General features: G+C 44.5%; 1 protein-coding gene across 1 annotated transcript; it reads left to right on the forward strand.

Moving 5' to 3' along the window:
• The first annotated feature begins 273 nt into the window (after positions 1–273).
• Positions 274–20,498, forward strand: LOC108514116 (uncharacterized). The gene is made up of 6 exons (XM_017850160.1): positions 274–494; positions 1,932–1,980; positions 3,101–3,178; positions 4,314–4,548; positions 11,460–11,588; positions 20,354–20,498. The coding sequence occupies exons 1-6, from the start codon at positions 274–276 to the stop codon at positions 20,413–20,415; spliced, it is 774 nt and encodes a 257-aa protein (XP_017705649.1). The 3' UTR covers positions 20,416–20,498.
• The last annotated feature ends 376 nt before the right edge of the window (positions 20,499–20,874 follow it).

Consider the following 20,874-nt stretch of genomic DNA (forward strand, 5'->3'; position numbering starts at 1 on the left):
ACAGACAGACACAGACACATCCACCCAAACTCCTTACCTGGAGTGTCAAGCCCCCACCCCTCATCTCATCCCCTCTAGCTTCCTTCACTCCCTCTGCTTGAGCTCCTCTGGCTTTGCTTTTCTAGAGTACCATGCTTTCCGGGCTCAGGGTGTTCACTCTTTTGGTTTCCTCCATTAGGAATATCTTGTCTCCAGATCCTGTCATGACCAGCTCCATCTGGTTTTGCAGCAGAGAGATGGAGTAATCCCACTGACCACCCTGGGCCCTTTGGAATGGCTTCAGGCTACCTGGCCCTCCCTCTCTTCTTCCACCACTTTAGGGCCTGTGAGAGAAATCCGAGGGAATGCTTAGGCACGTGTGACTTGGTCCTAATCCTCACGTTTCATTTGCCTCCCAATTCTCAGACCAAGAATTTTGCCTTGATCCAAATTGAGTTGGGAGAGTTGGTGTATCACACAGTGATACATACTTCCAAGTATGATTTTAGTAAAGGGTAAGTTTTCTCTTCGGGGCAGCTACATCTTGGCTTTGGGTTGTTGGTGCTGCTGAGTTCTGAGTTGGAGGGAACTTTTTGTGAGCTAAATATGGTCTTGTGACCAACTCTCCTTTCATCCAAGGCGAGGAGGGCTTATGTCAGCAAGCAGGCCACGGATTCAGTTCCATTTGGAAAGCTTGTTCACGATCCTCACATATGAAGTCACAGTTGGCCTGTGGTTCAGAATAGCTCCTCTGACAACAACCTTCCTTCCTGGATTTCAGAAAGATGTGGAATAGTTCCTGAAGGCTGCATGGCTCCCTTGACACATCTAGCCTCATGCTCAAAATTTCTTTCATAAGTAGAGGTGAAAATGGAGCTTTTTGTTTGACAGACGTGAGGCCCGGCAAAGTGAATTGACCTGGCCAAGGTCATGTGGTTGATCAGCACCGATGCTGGGTTCTCCATCTACCCCCCAAAGCTCTCATGCCCCTGTGTCTACTTGGCAAAGACACGGACATCACCATTCTGGGGGACTCACCTCAAAGTCTGTATAGGTGTTACATCATGCTAACTAATATCAGCTGGCACCTTGCTAGGAACCTGCTGAGGAATGGTGTCCTGGAGCACTTCAGAGAGGGACCTTGAGCCTTGGCTGGACAGCTCAGCTTTTTGCTAAAAATGGAGAAAACCTCAACTTGTTTTGAAATGTTTTGGGACTCATTTGTAGAGTGGGCAAATAAGATGGGGAACTCCTGTCAGTTCCCTTAAGTCAAGCACAGTGCCTGAAACATATAGGTGTTGTACATGTTGATGTCCTCCCTTCCCTTTCCACAGGGTTCTCCATCTCCATTCTTTCATCCGGGCTCAGCTGCACAGTCACCTGCCTTCCTTGGACTTTGGTCTATAGCATGTCCATCTACTATGAGAGCTCAGCTCTCTGAAGGAACAGGGCCCAGCCCATCCACGACCCCCACGGGCCTCCAATAGGGCATGGGGAGCTGGAAGCATAACATGGGGTGAGGAAGAAAAGGGAGAGAGAAAGAGGAAGAGAGGAGAGCACTGGAAGGGGAGAGATGGGAGAAAGATGCTAGAAGAGAAGGGCTGTGGGGGTAGAGGCAGGAGTGGGGACATAGACAGAGGTCTGAGGAGATCGGGCTCGAATATGCCCTTGAATGGCAAACATTTTGGCAGGAGTCTAGCTGGTGAAGATGGAAGATAGTAACTGCCTGCTCTCTTAGCATTTTAGACTAAGTTCTTCTACTCTCTTATCTTCTTAATTTCAGAGCAAACAATGGGCTATTGACTAAGCTTTCAGAGCTGTGGGTGTTCTCAGAGGGAGGCCAGCCAGAACACCAGCATCTCTGGCTTTTCCTCCAACTCCCAAGTTGGAGCTCCATCTATCAGAAATAGGAAACCCTGGAATCTTCCTCCTCTTCACTTCTCTGCCTTAAGGTGCAGGCAGCTGGGGAAGAGAACATTGTGCCCAGGGAGAGTATATTGTGTGAGTGTGTGCACTTATTCATAAGTGTGTGCATGCATATGAGTGTGCACGAATGAGCGTATGCATGCATGTATGAGTACATGTGTGCATGCATGTGAGGGTGTGTGCTGGCAGTGCCGGTGTGGTAGAGGATGACAAGGTGCATCTATACCTGGCCAGTGATGTCAGCACTTCCCTTGTGCCCACCTTTCCTACGGAGGGGCTGCACTGAACTGAAACAGTGCCAGCTGGGAAATGAGAAGGCTTATCAACAAGTCTTTCCTTGGAGGGGCAAGAAAGAGCTCGAGGGCCGGGCATGATGGCCACACCTGTCATCCTAGCACTTTGGGAGGCCAAAGCCAGCCAGTTGTTTGAGCTCAGGAGTTAGAGACCAGCCTGAGAAACATAGTGAGACCTCATCTCTAAATAAAAAAAGAGCAAAAAGAAAAAGCTCCAGGGTCCTTTTCTTCCCTTGATGTTGGTTAGCTAAGAAACTACCCCCCAAAACTCTCATGCCCCTGTGTCTACTTGGCAAAGACATGGACCTCACCATTCTGGGGGACTCACCTCAAAGTCTGTATAGGTGTTACATCATGCTAACTAATACCAGCTGGCACCTTGCTAGGAACCTGCTGAGGAATGGTGTCCTAGAGCACTTCAGAGAGGGGCCTTGAGCCTCGGCTGGACAGCTCAGCTTTTTGCTAAAAATGGAGAAAACCTCAACTTGTTTTGAAATGTTTTGGGACTCATTTGTAGAGTGGGCAAATAAGATGGGGAACTCCTGTCAGTTCCCTTAAGTCAAGCACAGTGCCTGAAACATATAGGTGTTGTACATGTTGATGTCCTCCCTTCCCTTTCCACAGTAATCCTCTGCCTCCTCTAAGATGGTACAGAGCAGAAGTCACTTATGTGATGTGCAGATGATCTGGTGGAGTGTGGGGAGAAAGAAAGTATTTCAACTTCTATTTGAACTTATTTTTTATCTCATTATTTCCCAACTTGTAGTGCATATTTTATGGTGTTCATAATGTATAAGCACATGCATATATAAATAATTATAAATAATATATAATGTGTATCTGTATATATTTTACACAAAACATTGAAGTTGAGCATGCACACATTTTTTTAACTGCTATAGAATGAAGAGCTGGAGAGCTGTATTATCTTGTCCAGTTACGGCAGTTACCTAGGAATCTTGGAGAAAGACATGAGACAGGTAAAGAGCTCTATTAGTCAGGATTCTCTGGAGAAACAGAACAAATAGGATGGATGGATGAATGGATGGATGGATGGATAGATAGATAGATAGATAGATAGATAGATAGATAGATAGATACAAACAGAATAGATGGATGACAGACAGATAAATGGATGGATAGACAGATGGATGTACGGATGGATGGATGGAGAGATGGATGGATGGATGGATGGATGGATGGATAGATAGATTAGATAGATAGATGGATGGATGGATGCAGAGATGGATGGATGGATGGATAGATAGATTAGATGATAGATAGATAGATAGATAGATAGATAGATAGATAGATAGACGGATAGATGGATGCAGAGATGGATGGATGGATAAATGGATGGATAGATAGATGGTTGGATGGATGAATGGATAAAAAGATGATGGATGAATAGATAGATAGATAGACAGATAGATAGATAGATAGATGGATGCAAAGATAGATGGATAGACGGATGGATGGATGGATGGATGGATGGATGGATGAATGGATAAATGGATGAATGGATAAATGGATAAATGGATGGATAGACGGATGGATGGATGGATGGATGGATGGATGGATAAATAGATGACTAGATAGATTAGATAGATAGATAGATAGACAGACAGATAGACAGATAAATGGGAATTGACTCATGTGATTATGGAGTCTGAGAGGACCCACCATTTGCCACTTGAAGGCCTGAGAGTGGGGTGATAGGATGATGGAGGTATGGGAGTGGGGGTACTGATGGAAGTCCCTGAGTCTGAATGCTGGAGAATCAAGGGCTTTGATGTTGGGCCCTCAGCAGATTGGATGATGCCTGCCCACATTGGTGAGGGCAGATCTTCTTTACTCAGTTACTTATTCAAATGCTAACCTTGTCTGGAAATACCCTCACAGACACACCTAGAAATAATATTTTACCAGCTATCTGGGTATCCCTTAGACCAATGAAGTTGACACATAAATTTAACCATCACCAGAGCCTTTGTCATCACTCTTCACACACAGACTTTTCCAAATATGCTGAGAAACTAGCTTGGACCAGGTTGCAACAGAACAGAGGAGAAAAACAAGTTCATAGAAAATAAGTGACCTTCCTCATGTCTCCAGAAAATTCAAGAAAGGAAGCTGGGTAGAAGAAGCCTGCCAGGAATCTGGGCCTTCTCAGAATGTTTCCTCCTCATTGCTGTCACTTCTGATAGGATTCCTGTGCTCACAGCATTGTCCTGTGCACCATGGGAGAGATGTGAAGGGAAGAGGGTCATGATCCTTGCAATATCATCTCTGCATACCCATTGCTGTGGAAGTTGTGGGGTGCAAATTGGCTCGATGAATGCCGCAGAGAGTAAGTAAAGGAATGATCAGACGACCTACCTCCTTATCCTGCAGACTTGTTTTAAATGCTCCTAGAAGCTTAAAAGCTCATCAGATTAAGATTTTTCACCCTAACAGTGATGCCAATTATTGAGAATTAACTATAGACTATACTTAGTATTAAAAGTTGAACATACACCATCTCTTTTATTCTTCACAATACTGTAATGATGCATGTTTATTTTACACTGGAAGAAACAGGAACATAGAGAGGTGAAATCACTTGCTCCAGGCCACAGCACTAATAAATAACTGGATTGCAGTGCTATTCTGCCTTCAAAGGGCCAAGCAGTTTTATCCACTGGTGTGGGGACTGTGGATAGTTTCCTTGTAATGAAACTGATTCAGGAGACCAAATTCAAATAAGGAAAAAGTGCTTTGTGGAATGTGAGCAGATTTCCTTTGGGTGTCTTCAGAAGGTAAATCTAGTACTGGTAGGTAGAGCTCATTGAAAGGCAGGACCTTATCGCCAGTGGGTAGCCTGACTGTGATGGGCTTAATCAATATTAACTGCGTTATGTTATGTTATGTTATGTTATGTTATGTTATGTTATGTTATGTTATGTTATGTTATTAAGATTCAGGGCTCAGCTGCCCTCACCTAAGCCTATCTCTGGAATGCATTTGCTGCCTATCTCCTAACTGCCTGCTTCGGCATCTCTCCTAGCCCACTTCCTGGAACATGGAAGATGCTCCATAATTGTTTGCTGAAGGAACGACTGATAACCAGAAAAGCCAACTCCTGCTTCCTGATTAAGGCATGCAGTCAGGCCAGTGGGGAAATGGCCCTGATGATGGAGCTTGCCTCTGCTGGAAGACTGACGGAGCCAGGCGTCCACACTTACATAAGGCCCTTTAGTTTACACGTTCCCTGCCAGTCTCTGACCGGGAACCTGGGCATCACATGTAGCCTGTGAGAGGAGTATCTATACCAAGCTTGTCCAACCACAGCCTGTGGGCCGCATGCAGCCAAGGATGGCTTTGAATGTGGCCCAATACAAATTTGTAAACTTTCTTAAAACATTATGAGATTTTTTTTGGGCAATTTTAAAATTTAGCTTATCAGCAATCATTAGTGTTAGTGTATTTTATGTGTGGCCCAAGACAATTCTTCCAGTGTGGCCCAGGGAAGCCAAAAGATTGGACAGCCCTGATGCAGACTCTGGTGAAGACATCTCATTCAAGGACATTTCCAGTCCTCAGTTCCATGAAACTGGGGTATCCCCAGCAATGGCCCCAGTGAGAAAGACAGTAATAAGCCCTGAGTTTACCTTGACTCCCCAGCCCCAAGTTCCATCTTGAATGAGTTCCTCTCCAAGGAGATGAGGCCATTGGCAGTAATCTCAAATTGCAATGGAAACGCTTAGCGTAGTTCCCAAATATCAGTTTGATGATCAGAGCTTCCTTGCCCCTGTTCCCATGACATTTGCTGCTCTGTGGTAAAATATCTGACAGTCCACGGGTGGCTCTTGCTTCTGCCTGTTTATGGGATGACAGGGGTATTTGTATCACTGGGAAAACAAGAGAAAAAGGCAAATAGATCACTGTGTCGCTTATGCCTAGATCCTGGGGACAGACACAATTTGGGAATGTTTAGTGGGTGGTGTGCACTTGTTAGCCTTCCTATCCAGGCCACAAAGCAGTCTGTCTCTGCACTTTTCTCCTCGAAGCATGGGTTTGGATGGGCAGCATCACATTAAAATATACCAGGGCAGGCCGGGTGCGGTGGCTCATGCCTGTAATTCTGGCACTCTGGGAGGCCAAGGCGGGTGGATCACTTGAGGTCAGGAGTTCGAGACCAACCTGGCCAACATGGTGAAACCCCCATCTCTACCAAAAATGCAAAACTCAGCCAGAAATCACTTGAATCTGGGGGTCGGAGCTTGCATTGAGCCGAGATCGCACCACTGCACTCCAGCCTGGGTGACAGAGCAAGACTCTGTCTCAACAATATACCAGGGCAGATTTCTGCTTTCTCCCAAGATGGAGAAACAGAGACCGGGTTCACTCTCTTACCTAAAACTGCCCACACACTGAGCAAGAGATATCAGCAAGACACTGGACACCAGGCAATGAAAGACAGTGATCCTTGTGAGATGAGAAACATGCGAGGTTGAGCCTGGGCTTGCCCTGGCCTGCTGACTTGAGTTTGCTGACCACAGCGCAGGAATGGGAAACTCAGGTGGAGCCCAGTACACTTCCTTGGCTGAGGAAATGGAGCTGGATGTCCAGGGAGAACAAGTTCTCAGGGCTAGCACAGGGCAGAGGGCTGGTGAGGAGAGCACTGACCACAGAGAGAACTTTGGTGGTCTGCAGCAGAGTTAGTAGAGTACTAATCAATCAGCGCTTGTGTGTGAGGAATCTGCACAAGGCCAGAGAAAGAACCACATGACAGGGTGAAAGGAAGGGTGCCCGACACTCACACAGGGCTGGGAATAGTGCCTGCTTCCATAAGCCAAACTGGAAAATCTCGTCATAGACAGGGCGTTGGGTAGAGCACTCAGAAGGCTCTTGTCCTGGACATCATCCAAATTAATAGCTTCTTCTCTTTGAAGGACACTGTTCAGAGGATGAAAAGACAGCCTGCAGATTTGGAGAAAATATTTGCAAAGCTTATATTTAATAAAGGACTTGGATCCAGAATATATAAAGAACTCTCAAACTCAATATTAAGAAAACAAACAACCGCATTGAAAAGTGGACACAGGATTTTCACAGACACTTCACTAAAGAGATGCTCAACATCATTAGTCATGCAGTGAATGCAAATAAAACCGCAATGAGGCACCACTACACTCCTGTTAGGAGGGCGACAATTATAAAGACTCATCATGCCACGTGTTGGCAAAGATATAGACAAACGGGAACGCTCATGCCTGCTGCTGGGAACGGAGAATGGTACGACCACTTTGGCAAATACTTGGGCAGTTTCTTAAACAGTTAAGCATGCGCTTACCATATGATCCAGCTTTTCCACTCCTAGTTATTAACCCAAGAAAAATAAAAGTGTGCGTCCATCTGTATTACATTCCCAGGGCCGCCATGAAAAAGTACCACAGCTGGGTGGCTTAAAACAACAGAAATATATAGTCTCCCTTTTTTGGAAGCCAGAAGTGTGTGATCGAGGTGTCAGCAGAGCCATGCTCCCTGTGAAACCTGTAAGGGAGACGCCTTGCCTTCTGCCAGCTTCTGGTGGTGACTGGCAATCTTTGGCATTCTTTGTGTTGCAGCTGCATTACTCCAGCCTCTGCCTTCGCTGTCACACGGTCCCTGTGTGTCCCCTGTCTTCTTATAAGGACACCAGTCATATTGCATTAGGAGCCCTTCTACTCTAGTATGACCTCATCTAAACTAATTATATCTGCAAAGATCTTTCCAAATAAAGTCACATTAAGAGGTACTAGAGATTAGGACTTCAGCATACCCTTTATTGGGGGGCACAATTCAACCCGTAACACCGTCCAAAGACCTGAGAATGCATATTATAGCAACTTTATTTATAATAGCTAAAAGGAGAAAAGAACCCAAATGGTCATCAACAAATAAATGGATGAACTGACTGTAGGATATGCAGTCACGCACCATATAACCATGTTTTAGTCAACAATGGATCCCATATACAGTGGTGGTCCCATGAGCTTGTAATGGAGCTGAAAGGTTCTGATTGTCTAGCAACCTAGCTGTTGTAACATCGTAGCGCAACATGTTACTCCCAAGTCTGTGTGGTAACGCTGGCGTCAACAAGCCTGCTATGGTGCCAGTCACATAAAAGTGTATCACATGCTGAATTAACTACATTTGCAGCAACCTGGATGAGATTGGAGACCATTGTTCTAAGTGAAGTAACTCAGGAATGGAAAATCAAATCTCATGTGTTTTCACTGGTATATGGGAGCTAAGCTATGAGGATGCAAAGGCATAAGAATGATACAGTGGACTTTGAGGACTTGCGGGGAAGGGTGGGGGGAAGGTGAGGGATAAAAGACTACAAATATGGTGTGGGGTATACTGCTTGGATGAGGAGTGCGTTGAAATCTCACAAGTCACCACTGAAGAACTTACCCACGTAACCAAATACGACCTGTTCCCCAATATGCAAAAAGAAAAAAAAAAAGAAAAAACAGTATATCACATGCTATTACATAGAGTAATTATACATATTATTACTATATATTACATAGTGTTTGATAATGATAATCAAAAACTATGTTACTGGTTTATGTATTTGCTATACTTTTATGGTTATTTTAGAATGTAGTCCTTCTACTTATTAAAAAAAAAAAGTTAACTGTAAAACAACCCCAGGTAGGGCCTTCAGGACGTATTCCGGAAGGCGTTGTTATCACGAGAGATGACAGCTCCATGTATCTTACTGCCCCTGAAGACCTTCCAGTGGGACAAGATGTGGAGGTGAAGACAGATATTAACGATCCTGACCCTGTGTAGGCCGAGGCTAATGTGGGCGTGTGTGTCCTGTTTTTTAACAAAAATGTTTTAAAAAGTAAAAAAAGTTTTTCAAATAAGAATATTCAGAGAGAAAATATGTTTGTACAGCTGTACAATGTGTTTGTGTTTTAAGCTAAGTCTTACTACAAAAGAGTTAAAAAGTCCAATTTTTTGGTTTTTTTTAGAGGAAGTCTCACTCTGTCGCCCAGGCTGGAGTGCACTGGTGCAAACTCGTCTCACTTCCATCTCTGCCTCCTGGGTCCAAGCAATTCGCCTGTCTCAGCCTCCTGAGTAGCTGGGACTATAGATGCATTCCACCAAGCCTGGTTAATTTTTTTATTTTTAGTAGAGATGAGGTTTCACCATATTGGTCAGGCTGATCTCGAACTCCTGACATCAGGTGATCCACCTGCCTCAGCCTCCCAAAGTGCTGGGATTACAGGTCTGAGCCACCAGGCTCAGCCAAAAAAAAAATTCTATAAAGTAAAAAGGTTACAGTGAGCTAAGCTATGGTTAATTTATTTCTGAAGAAAGAAACAGGCCAGGTATGGTGGCTCATGCCTGTAATCCCAGCATTTTGGGAGGCTGAGGTGGGAAAATCACTTGAGCCCAGGAGTTTGAGACAAGCCTGGGAAACATAGTGAGACCCCATATCTACAAAAAATTAAAAAGATAGCTGGGTTTGGTGGTACCTGCTGGTAGTCCCAGCAACTGGGGAGCCTGAGGTAGGAGGATTGCTTGAGCCAACTAGTTTGAGGCTGCAGCGACCTGTGATCCTATGATCGTGCTGTTGCACTCTAGCCTGGGTGACAGAGCAAGACCCCATCTCTTGAAAAAAAAAAAGAAACATTACAAAAAATTTAGTTCAGCCTAATTGTACAGTGTTAAATAAGTCTCCAGTAGAGTATAGTAATGTTCTAGGCCTTCACGTCCACTCACTACTCACTCACTGACGCACCCAGAAAAACTTCCAGTCCTGCATGCTCCATTCATGCTAAGTACCCTATCTAGGGGCACCATTTAAAGTCTTTTACGCCATATTTTTACCATACCTTTTCTATGTTTGATGTATTTTGATACACACATACCATTGTGTTACAATTGCCTGCAGTATTCAGTACAGTAACATGCTGTACAGTTTGTAGCCTAGGAACCACAGGCCATACCATATAGCCTACATGTATAGTGGGCTCTACCATCTAGATTTGTGTAAGTACACTCTGTGAAGTTTGCACGAGAAAATAATCTAATGATGCATTTCTTAGAATGTATCCGTTGTGAAGTGATGCATGACTGTACTGCATATACATTAGAATACTACTCAACAATAAAAGGAATAAACTATTGATATCTACAAAAACATGGATGGATTTTAACATAATTATGCTGATTGAAAGAAGCCAAGCAAAAAGAGTACATACTGGCTGGCACGGTGGCTCACGCCTGTAGTCCCAGCACTTTGGGAGGCTGAGGTGGATCACCTGAGGTCAGGAGTTCGAGACCAGCCTGACCAATATGGTGAAACCCCATCTCTACTAAAAATACAAAAGTTAGCTGGGTTTGGGGGGGTGCACCTATAGTCCCAGCTACTCGGGAGGCTAAGGCACGAGAATCACTTGATCTCAGCAGGTGGAGGGTTGTGATGAGCCGAGATCACACCACTGGACTCCAGCCTGGGTGACAGAATGAGACTCTGTCTCAAAGAAAAAAAAAAAGAGTACTTAGTACATGACTCCATTTATATGAAGTTCTAGAAAATGCAAACTAAACTATAGTGACTGAAAGCAGTGGTTACCTGGGGATAGTGAGTGAAGGTGGGAAGGAAGTACATATTTGTATCTTGATTGTGTTGATGGTTTCATGGATATATACTGTATTAGTTTCCTACTGCTTCTACAACAAATTACTACAAATTTGGTGGTTTAAATCTGGAGGCCAGAAGTACAAAATGAATATGGGAGCTAAAATCAAGGTGTTAGCTGGGCTGCTTCCTAATGGAGCCAGGTTCTAGGGGGAAATCTGTTTTCTTGCCTCTTCCAGTTTCCAGAGGCTGCCCACATTCCTTGGCTCATGTCTACATCACATCATTCTCTGCTTCATGGTCACCTAATTGTCTCCTCACTTTGACTTTCCTGTCTCCCTCTTATGAGGACAGGCCCTAGTGATTAGATTAGGCTCAGTCGAGTAATCCTGGATACAGGATCCTTAACGTCATCTGCAAAGTCCCTTTTATCATGTAAGGTAACACAGTCACATGTTCCAGGAATTAGGACAGGGATATCTTTGGTGAGGCCATTATTCACGTATACATCTGTCAAAACTTTTTAACTGTACACTTTAATATGTGCGGTTTATCATATGTCAATTATACTTCCATAAATCTGTCAACAATATCAACTGAGTCTAACAAATTACTTTGATGTTTTGAAAATACAGCAGGGCTCTGCCTGCCACATTTCATGAGCTGGCCAGAGGTCTTTCGAGTCCTCCCAGTCACTGCTGAGATGAGTGAGAATTGTTTCAGAAAAATCAGGCCTCCCCCTGGGGAATGTGCCTCAGTTTCTGGTAAGTGACCTTTCTTTCTTTCTTCCTTTCCTTTCCTTTCCTTTCTTTCCCTCCCTCCCTCCCTCCCTCCCTTCCTTCCTTCTCTCTCTCTCTCTCTCTCTTTCTTTCTTTCCTTCTTGAAGGAGTCTCACTCTGTCAGCCAGGCTGGAATGCAGTACTGTGATCTTGGCTCGCTACAACCTCTGCCCCCGAGTTCAAGCAAATTCTCGTGCCTCAGCCTCCTGAGTAGCTGGGACTACAGGCATGTGCCACCATGCCTGACTAATTTTTTGTATTTTTAGTAGAGACAAGGTTTCACCATGTTGCCCAGGCTGGTCTCGAACTCCTGGGCTCAAGGGATCCTCCTGCCACTGCGTGCCAAAATACCGGGATTACAGGCGTGAGCCACCGCGCCCAGCCAAGTGACTTTTCAATTCTGGCTTAGCTGGCATCACCAAGGCAGCTCAGAGGGATGCAGAGGTGGGAATGCTCTGGAGTGTAGCGTGCCTTCTGGATCTCTGTGCCAAGGAGTCAAGGAAAAGTGAACCCAATATCTCCTTGAGAGGCAGAATAGTCAGAGAAGGGCTGCAGTGTTCTGTGCCTGGCAAGCTGGGCTGTGAAGATTTTACTCCGATTGACTTCTTTTGCTGTACAACTGATGGATTCATTTTATGTTATGTTATTTTATTTTAGTGAGAGCTCTTAACATGAGATCTACCCTCTTAAAAATTTTAAGTGTACAATACAGTATTAACCACAGGTGCAGTGTTGTACAGGGATCTCTAGAGCTTACAAGTCCTGCTTAGCTGGAACGTTTTGCCCATTGATCAGCAGCTGGCCATTTCCAGTTTACTTTTTCAGTTTCACTTCCTGTTTCCCTGCGGCCACCACCTATGAGACCCTGTATTCAAAGAGGCTAAAGGAATTTTTTTTAAATAATCGTGATAATTATATAATAAGGAGGAAAAGAACAAGGACTCAGTATCTCAGCTTTTTATCTCCAAACACTGTGATCATCCTCCCGCTCCACCCAGCTGTATCCACGGAGACTTAGGAGCTGATGAGGTGGGGAAGAAAGAGCCTTTTGGGTCTTTCTGCGGCACTGACAAGTGGAAGTTATCTCTTTCTCACCTAACACCTGTGGGGGCTGCCATCAACCTGGGCCTCAGAGACACCTCTACTTCTCACTCCTCCATATGGCCAACTTTATTCTTGAGCAAGATATGCTGATTCTTCTACCAGAATGCTTAAGTCTGCAGGAAGTAGAGACTTAAAATTTTCTTCTCTCCTTCCCTCCCTCCCTCTTTCCCTTTCCTTTTTCCTACTTTTCTTTTTTGTCTTGCTGTTTTATCACTTTTAGTTGCCATGGCATGTTGTGAACTACACTTGTCCAGACATCTAATCGCCCACAAGGCAATGAAGAGACCCTTTACTCCCATGTCAGTAGCTACTGCAGCTGCGAAGCGAATCCTGAAAATGACCCTAGGATCATGTCCTGCTGAGTGAACCGTGCCTTCTGCCCTGGACTCCTCCATGGGAGTGAGCTCGTGTTGCGTGATGATGCCCCTCTGTGCACAGGGTCCTCTGCCCACGGAAGGAGTACATTGTCTTACATCACCCTCTACTGAATAGCTTTCAGGCAATGAGGGGGTCCTGTTTGGTTCTCACACCAGAGTTTGCTCAGCATGCGTGTACGTTTTCTTTTCAGGCTGCATCAGTGATTTGGACACCCCTTAAGAACAAAGAGCATAGTTGGGAGAAGAGTGCTTTCCACCCCTCTCCTTCAGGACCATCCTGGATACAGCTGCAACTCTGCTCTTGGCGGTCCTGTGACTGGCAATAGCTTTCTTGCTCTCTGGCAGGCACAAAGCAGGGTGTGTGTGTGTGTGTGCGCGCGTGCGTGCTCATGTGTGCATGCACTGGAAAGCTAAGGCTGAAGCATTGAATGACAAGATCCCTGAAATAAAAGTCTCCACAGCTGTTTACCCAACCCCTAATCTGCTGGGGCTGGGCTCCTTGCAAGGGGCTGCCAGACCCTGGTAGGCACAAGGAGACTGGCTATACATGTCTTGTGTCCCCTGGGCTGACTGTCCCAGTGAGCGAGGACATCACCAATCTTCTTCCCCCTTACACCCTCTATAGGACAGTGAGATCCTGTATTGGATTATGCATGAGGTATATACAGTCTGCTTGTATGTGTGTATGGAAGAAAGGATTTTGGCTTGAAAACATTTTTTTTATTGGCAGAGATAGCACTTCTCTTAAAGGAAATGGCGGAATTTGCCAAACTAAGCCTCCAGAAGAAAATATAACAGAGAGTGTGAAAGAAATCCATGTTCAAACATTGGCAAGTGTGAAACATTCAAGATTTTTGTGTGAACATTACATTGTGGGAGCAAAATTAAATTAAGCTGGTCTCTGGCAAGTGTTGGAATGAATGCAGAACTGGAGCAAGCGGATGGTACTTGGACATTTTTTGTAAGAAGCCAAATAGAGCATAATCAGGTGACAACCAGGGATCCCAAGGGCTGAGTTCTTTTCTTCATCTCATTAACACACAAGAACTTAACTGCTTTGGGTCCCAAGGGTTCCAAGGAAGTGCCAAAAGAACTGGAACTTTCTTCCCCTCCACAACTCAATCACAGGCAGAGGAGGAATGAATTTCATTCAAAAAATATTTATTGAGTGTCCTCAGAATATTTATTGAGCAAACTATTATTCCAGGCACCAAAGGTGGGGATGTTCCCAGCTCCTTTATGGAGTCTGCAGTCCACAGACTTGAACTCAATTAACTAGAAGGAAAGGCAGCTCAAAGCAAGTGCCCTGTTGGAGACTGAAGCAGAGTCCCAGAGAACATGGGGCTAAATTCTGATAGAGCTCTCTGTAAGTGGGGAAGGAGAGAGTGGGGCAATATTTTTCTCTTAGAAGAGAAGCAGGCATTTGAATGGGGGTATTGAAGTAAGTGAAATTTAGGGAGGGGTGGGAGGAGAGGGATGGAATTGAATGCCAGAAGGAGTCAAACAGCGAACCAGAGACCTCACATACCCCCTGCTCCCTTCCCAGATTCTCTTCAGTGGCCTAGTGGAGAAAGAGTATGGTCTTGCTCGTGTGCCTGAGGGGCCTGAACACCCCTGGGAGGGCTGCAGCCCGGGCTTCTGTGGCGGAAGCCCTGTTCCTGCCCACTGATGACTCAGCCTGTGTTCTGCTGTCTTCTGTGGCTTGGCATTCACACTGGCCTTGTGGATATGGTAGAATGGCATATCCCAGAGTTGGGTGGTGCTGATCGGTACTCTGTTGGGCACCTGTCAACCTATGGTTGTCCTATTACATAATGGCAGTGCTTGGAGCAGGCAGGGGCCCATACCTCCATCCCTCCTCCTTCTATAAAGACATAAGAGTTACCGTCACAGTGACACATAGTCAAATTTGAGAAGCAAGACTGGACTCCATTTCTCCCTTTGGTGGTCGACAGGATGTGGTTTTTGCTCAGAGATTTTTGGCTGCATCCTCTGGCCCAGGGCTGTCTCCTCCCCATTGTTTCTGTAGTCCACAGAGAGTACTCTCCCTCGGGGCCTCAGGCTGCAGCTGTTCAGCACTCAGGTGGGGACTTGAGAATTCCAATGGGGACTGTTGTTGCTGGGTATTGATGTTAAGGACCAGCCCAGGATGACTTGCCCAGAACAGTCACTGCTGCCCACAATGGCTCCCCACTGGGTACCAGCTGTTCTCATTACTGGTGGCACACCTGAGCACCTGCCAGTGCTTCCAGGTTCTGGCCAGGTGCTCCAGGACTGTGCACAGCATTCTCATTGCCAGTGTCGGTGATTGCTGTTTGCCCAAAGTCTTGAGCTCCGTAAACCTTGCCTGACAAGGCTGAAGTTCTTCTGGGCGTTTGCCTGACTAGTTCACGGTGGGAGTATCTTACCTGGCAACCTAAAGTTTCCAGAGCAGTTTTTCTTAGAATTGCTTATTGGATGCTAAGATTTTAGTTGAGAAATATTTTGAATCCATTGGATCTCTCTGGGGTGAATTGACAGCTCTTTAACATTGACAAGGTTATTGATTAGCTTTCTCTCTCTCTCTCTCTCTTTTTTTTTTTCTGAGACGGAATCTTGCTCTATTGCCCAAGCTGGAGTGTAGTGGTGCGATCTTAGCTCACTGCAACCTCCACCTCCTAGGTTCAAGCGATTATCCTGCCTCAGCCTCCCAAGTAGCTGGGATTATAGGCATGCGCCACCACACCTGGCTAATTTGTATTCTTAGTAGAGATGGGGGTTTGACCATGTTGGCCAGGCTGGTCTCGAACTCTTGACCTCGTGATCCACCCACCTCGGCCTCCCAAAGTGCTGGGATTACAGGTGTGAGCCACCGTGCCTGGCCTGATTAGCTTTCTCTTTACATCCTTCTGTTAAATATACCTTTTCTATATGTCGCACACACTTCCTCTTAAGTAAAACCTAGGTATTTTGTGTATTGTTGTTATTGTGAATTATATAATTTTTTTCAGTGTTTTCCAATTCTGTGTATATGTATAATAATATACAAAAATATAAAAGCTATTGTAGTTTTAGTTTTTTACGTTTCTGTTTATGTAGGTGTGTTTATATCTGTTTTTTTTGTTTTGTTTTGTTTTGAGACAGAGTCTTGCTCTGTTGCCAGGCTAGAGTGCAGTGGTGCGCTCTCAGCTCACTGCAACCTCAAGTGATTCTCCTGCCTTAGCCTCCCGAGTAGCTGGGACTAGAGGTGTGCACCACCACACCCAGCTAATTTTTGTATTTTTAGTAGAGACGGGGTTTCACCATGTTGGCCAGGATGGTCTCGATCTCTTGACCTCATGATCTGCCCGCTTTGGGCTCTCAAAGTGCTGGGATTACAGGTGTGCGCCACCGCGCCTGGCCATCTGTTTTGTTTTTACACAGGCAATTATACATTGATCTCTTTGCACTTATATACATCTGTTTTGTTTGTCTGATATTATATTGGCTAGAATATACAGACACATATGAATACATATAATATGAATACTAAATCTGGCCATGAGAACGGGTGTCTTTATTTGTTCCTTACTTATTTGTCTGTTGATAATTATAGGGACACCCATAACACTTTACTGTTAATTAAAATATTCATCGTTGATCTAAGAAATAGTATTTGGAATGTTAATCTCCGACCTAAGAAAAAGAACACAAAATTAGAAAGTGCAGATCAATCTCACTTATAATAGGGTATTAAAAATCTATGCTAAATAATAACTCTAGTTATTATTAATGCAGCAAAATAATAAATGACTAAATATGCCTTATTTGTGAATGTACAGATAATTAAATATTAACAAATCAATTTATATAAGACATCACCTCAAGGGCATAGGGAAAAAATGGTAAGTATTTCAATATAAAACATTTAAGAACCATTCCTAAATTTAATAAAAGAAGCAAGTATTTAGCAAACTAGGTAACAACATTATTCCACCCAAAAATGGATTTTCAACTTTCTTAGTAGATCTTGAAAATGGTCTTGGTCCAGGTGTGATAGCTCATGTCCAGGTGTGATAGCTCATGTCTGTAATCCCAGCAGTTTGGGAGGCCAAGGAGGGTGGATCGCTTGAGCCCAGGAGTTTGAGACCAGCCTGGGTAACATGGTGGAACCTCATCTCTACAAAAAACATAAAAATTAGCCGGGGGTGGTGGTATGCCCCTGTGGTCCCAGCTACTTGGGAGGCTGAGATGGGAGGATCTTTTGAGGCCAGGAGGTGGAGGTTGCAGTGAGCTGTGATTGCGCCACTGCACTCCAGCCTGGGAAACAGAGCAAGATCTTGTCTCAAAAAAAAAAAAAAGAGGAAAATGATGATGCTGGAGCCAGCTCTGGAAGAGATAAACCGCAAACCTGTCCGCTTCCCACGTCAGTCTAATTGAGTTGTCTGACAGGAGCTGCCTGAAGGCGACTGAGGGGTAAAGACTATGTCTTCCTGTGCCAAAACAATGGGGTGTTTAAAATATCCCCCAGGGCATTTTCTGCTCTGTTTTATTTGCCTGGTTAAGAATTCTGCTCCAAGAGAAACAGATTTGACGAAGATCCATGAAGGGAAATTCAACCGCATGTTTCATTTCCTACTTTAACACAAGAAGGATGGCTTTTGCTTAACGGGAAAAGTTATTGTACATTCAGACGATACTGAGTATATATATTTGCCTTCCCCCACCGTGGTGAAGCCAGTGGTTCCAACACTTGAATCATCAATGGAAGGCCTTGTTAAAACACAGATTGCTGCTCCTCCCCCTGCGTGTCTAGGGTGGGGCCTGAGAATGTATATTTCTAGCAAGTTGCCAGGCAATGCTGGCGCACCTAGGCCAAGGGATTGTACCTTGACAACCTCTGCTCTAAGCAAACTTGCGAGTTCAGTGAAAATGCTTATAAAAGTTCTTAAATATCTTAGTTGTCTCATAACACAGTTTTTCAGGCATGTGAAAACTGGATCTGAAATGTACAGTTGGAAGCCCAGAATAACATAGGCTGATGGGGCAATCACAGGCAAGTTCCAAATTAAACAGGCTGATCAGTTTCACAGAACACACACCTGAATGACTGCAGTGAATACAGGGTTGGAGGCACTTCAGCTGTGAGGTAGGTTGTGTCATGACTGAAAACTTGTGTGACATAGGGGTGTGTCTTGCCTTCCAAATGTGGGCTTCGCTGCAGCACCTCTGGGGGAGGACATTGTTATGGTTCTAGGAGCTTATGGAAGGGCAATAGCACTGCCTTCCTCAGGCTGAATCACCCATGGCATTAGCTTCGTAGCATGCCTGAGAAGGACCTGGAAGTTATTTCTCAAGCAACGGAAACGCACAAACACACATGCTTTTGAAGCGCCCATTTTCTTGTCGCTGCCTCTTGTGCCACTTCCTATGGGACTGGAGGAAATGGCTTTGTCTCTACTACTCAGGGTCATGGTAGAAAGAAGCTTATTTTCTTTGCCAGTGCTAAGCCTGGCTGAAGAGGCAAAGACCCTTCTTTCCAGCCTGTGCCCAGGAACACACCGTAGCCTCTCTTAGGTGAAGATGGTACTTCAGCAGATTTGTTATGGAACCCAAGGCCAGGCTAGAACTTCTGCTGGTCAGTCTTCAGTTGCAGGGGTCATACCACAGGGAACAGCACTCAACTTCCTCCTTCAAACTGTGTCCTGAACAACAGGACCCTCAAGTCTCAGGATATACATGGGAGGAAATAAAACTTCTTGATTCCTCCTGTGGCTGGGGGGACCATAGAGAAATCAGTCCCTTGCAAGTGTCCCTGGGGACACTCACTGAGCTCCTGGACTGCCAAGTGCTGCTGGTTCCCCATCTGAATACTGGAACCAAAGTCAAGCTGGTTTGTCTTTTACCGTGTAGTCTTTGAATTCTTTGAATACGTTATGACTGGTGTCTAGCCAGTGGGAGATGTGATTACAGAAATTGATGGGCCTGTGGCACAGACTACTTTCTGAAAACACAGGGTTGTGTATTTTGAAAGTGATTCCATAAACGCTTATTTGCACCTGACTCCAGTTTTCTGTATGTGAAAGCAATGGCTAATGTGTCAAATGAGGACAACCAAACCATCGAGGTCTTCCTCTGGAAGGTCACAGAAGAATTCAGGACTAAGAAAATGCAAGCATGTGAGACAATAGGGTTATTACTGTAAGATCATCTCCTTCACATTTTCTTAAAAATTTTTTTGGTCGGGAATAGAGGGAGGGAGATAAAAGTAAGGTAAGAATTTACACTAAATTCAGAATCTGTGGTTACATCTACCACTATCCTACTTTCCTTGAACATCCAATTTTATCTAGCAGGTTAAAGCTAGGTATTTTAGACTTGAATATCATTCTTATAATTCTGAGAAAAAGTAACTTTTTTTTTTTTTTGAGACGGAGTCTGGCTCTGTCACCCAGGCTGGAGTGCAGTGGCCGGATCTCAGCTCACTGCAAGCTCCGCCTCCCGGGTTCACGCCATTCTCCTGCCTCAGCCTCCCGAGTAGCTGGGACTACAGGCGCCCACCACTTCGCCCGGCTAGTTTTTTGTATTTTTTAGTAGAGACGGGGTTTCACCGTGTTAGCCAGGATGGTCTCGATCTCCTGACCTCGTGATCCGCCCGTCTCGGCCTCCCAAAGTGCTGGGATTACAGGCTTGAGCCACCGCGCCCAGCGAAAAAGTAACTTTAAAAAATGTATAAAAGAACAGCAAGTATAGATGTATAGAGCTATACCTTGTACTCTGTTAAAATACCAATCTTTGGTCAAGACTTTTTAGTGTATTGTTTCTTCCATTTTATTATTTAGTGATTGCTATTTTATTCTTGACTCAACGGCTTGTTTATGTTTCTATTATAAAATTCCTTTCATTTATTTCATAATAAACAAATCCAAGGCAATATACATGATGTTTTCAACTATCTCCTTTTATCTATAATTTGCCCTCAGTGGTGATGATGTGGTGTATTTCAGCTCTGTGGATATTAAGATGATTTTATGTTCATTATTTTTGCTTGTGATGAGCAATATGATGTAAACCTAGAGAGAAAATTGACCCCCAAATAAAAACCTCTTTCAATATGGTATTTTGGTGCTTATCTGTGAGGTTAATTTTATTTCCATCTCACAACTATTTTCAAGAAGGCCACTGGGAAGGATTTAATTATTTCTGTGTAACTTATAAATCCCATGGGTGTGTGATGTCAGTGATGATGACAGAGTGCTGCATCGCTTCCATAGTCTGGAGTGAATTAGGATGTGCTTATCAACCTTCCAGGTCATTCAAGAATGAGGTTGGAAGAGATCATTCTCCTGTTTGCAAGTGAGAAACAAGTATAGGTGTGAAGAGACCTGTCCACAGCCATTCAACAAATGAGAAGTCCAATAGAAGATGAGGCCTGATTTCTTACATCCCAGATATCTGCTTATCATCTTGGGTAAGACCACAGGGACCACCAAGACACCCAGAAGAGACACTTGATTGTTTCCTGTAAGTTCCAGTTTTGGGGCCCGTAGATATATGCCATTTACTTTACATGCTTTCCAAGACTGGTTGGTGACATCATTCTTGCTTGATCTGCATGGGAACCACTTGCAGGTAGGCAAGTTGGGCCAGAGATGTGGTGGTGATTATGTCAGAATAGGCAATCTCTGTTTTGCAACGGTGTCAATCAGGCTTGTGTAGCTCATGGGACCAGCTTGCAATCATGCTTCTCCACCCAGTGATGACTCCTCAGTGTAACAGGTAAAGATGGCACCCCAGAGAGACAATTGTGTCATCTTCTAGAACTAGGTTAT

Source organism: Rhinopithecus bieti, unplaced genomic scaffold (genome assembly GCF_001698545.2).
Source record: "Rhinopithecus bieti isolate Rb0 unplaced genomic scaffold, ASM169854v2 scaffold_32955, whole genome shotgun sequence".
Taxonomy (NCBI): domain Eukaryota; kingdom Metazoa; phylum Chordata; class Mammalia; order Primates; family Cercopithecidae; genus Rhinopithecus; species Rhinopithecus bieti.

What these genes read in the sequence shown, in the direction of transcription:
- LOC108514116 (XM_017850160.1), top strand. Translation starts at nt 274, where the DNA reads ATGGCTTCAGGCTACCTGGCCCTCCCTCTCTTCTTCCACCACTTTAGG. An exon ending in AAGTATGATTTTAGTAAAGG is followed by an intron (nt 495 to 1,931) that starts GTAAGTTTTCTC and finishes CTCTGCCTTAAG; the next exon opens with GTGCAGGCAGCTGGGGAAGA. An exon ending in GCCCAGGGAGAGTATATTGT is followed by an intron (nt 1,981 to 3,100) that starts GTGAGTGTGTGC and finishes TAACTGCTATAG; the next exon opens with AATGAAGAGCTGGAGAGCTG.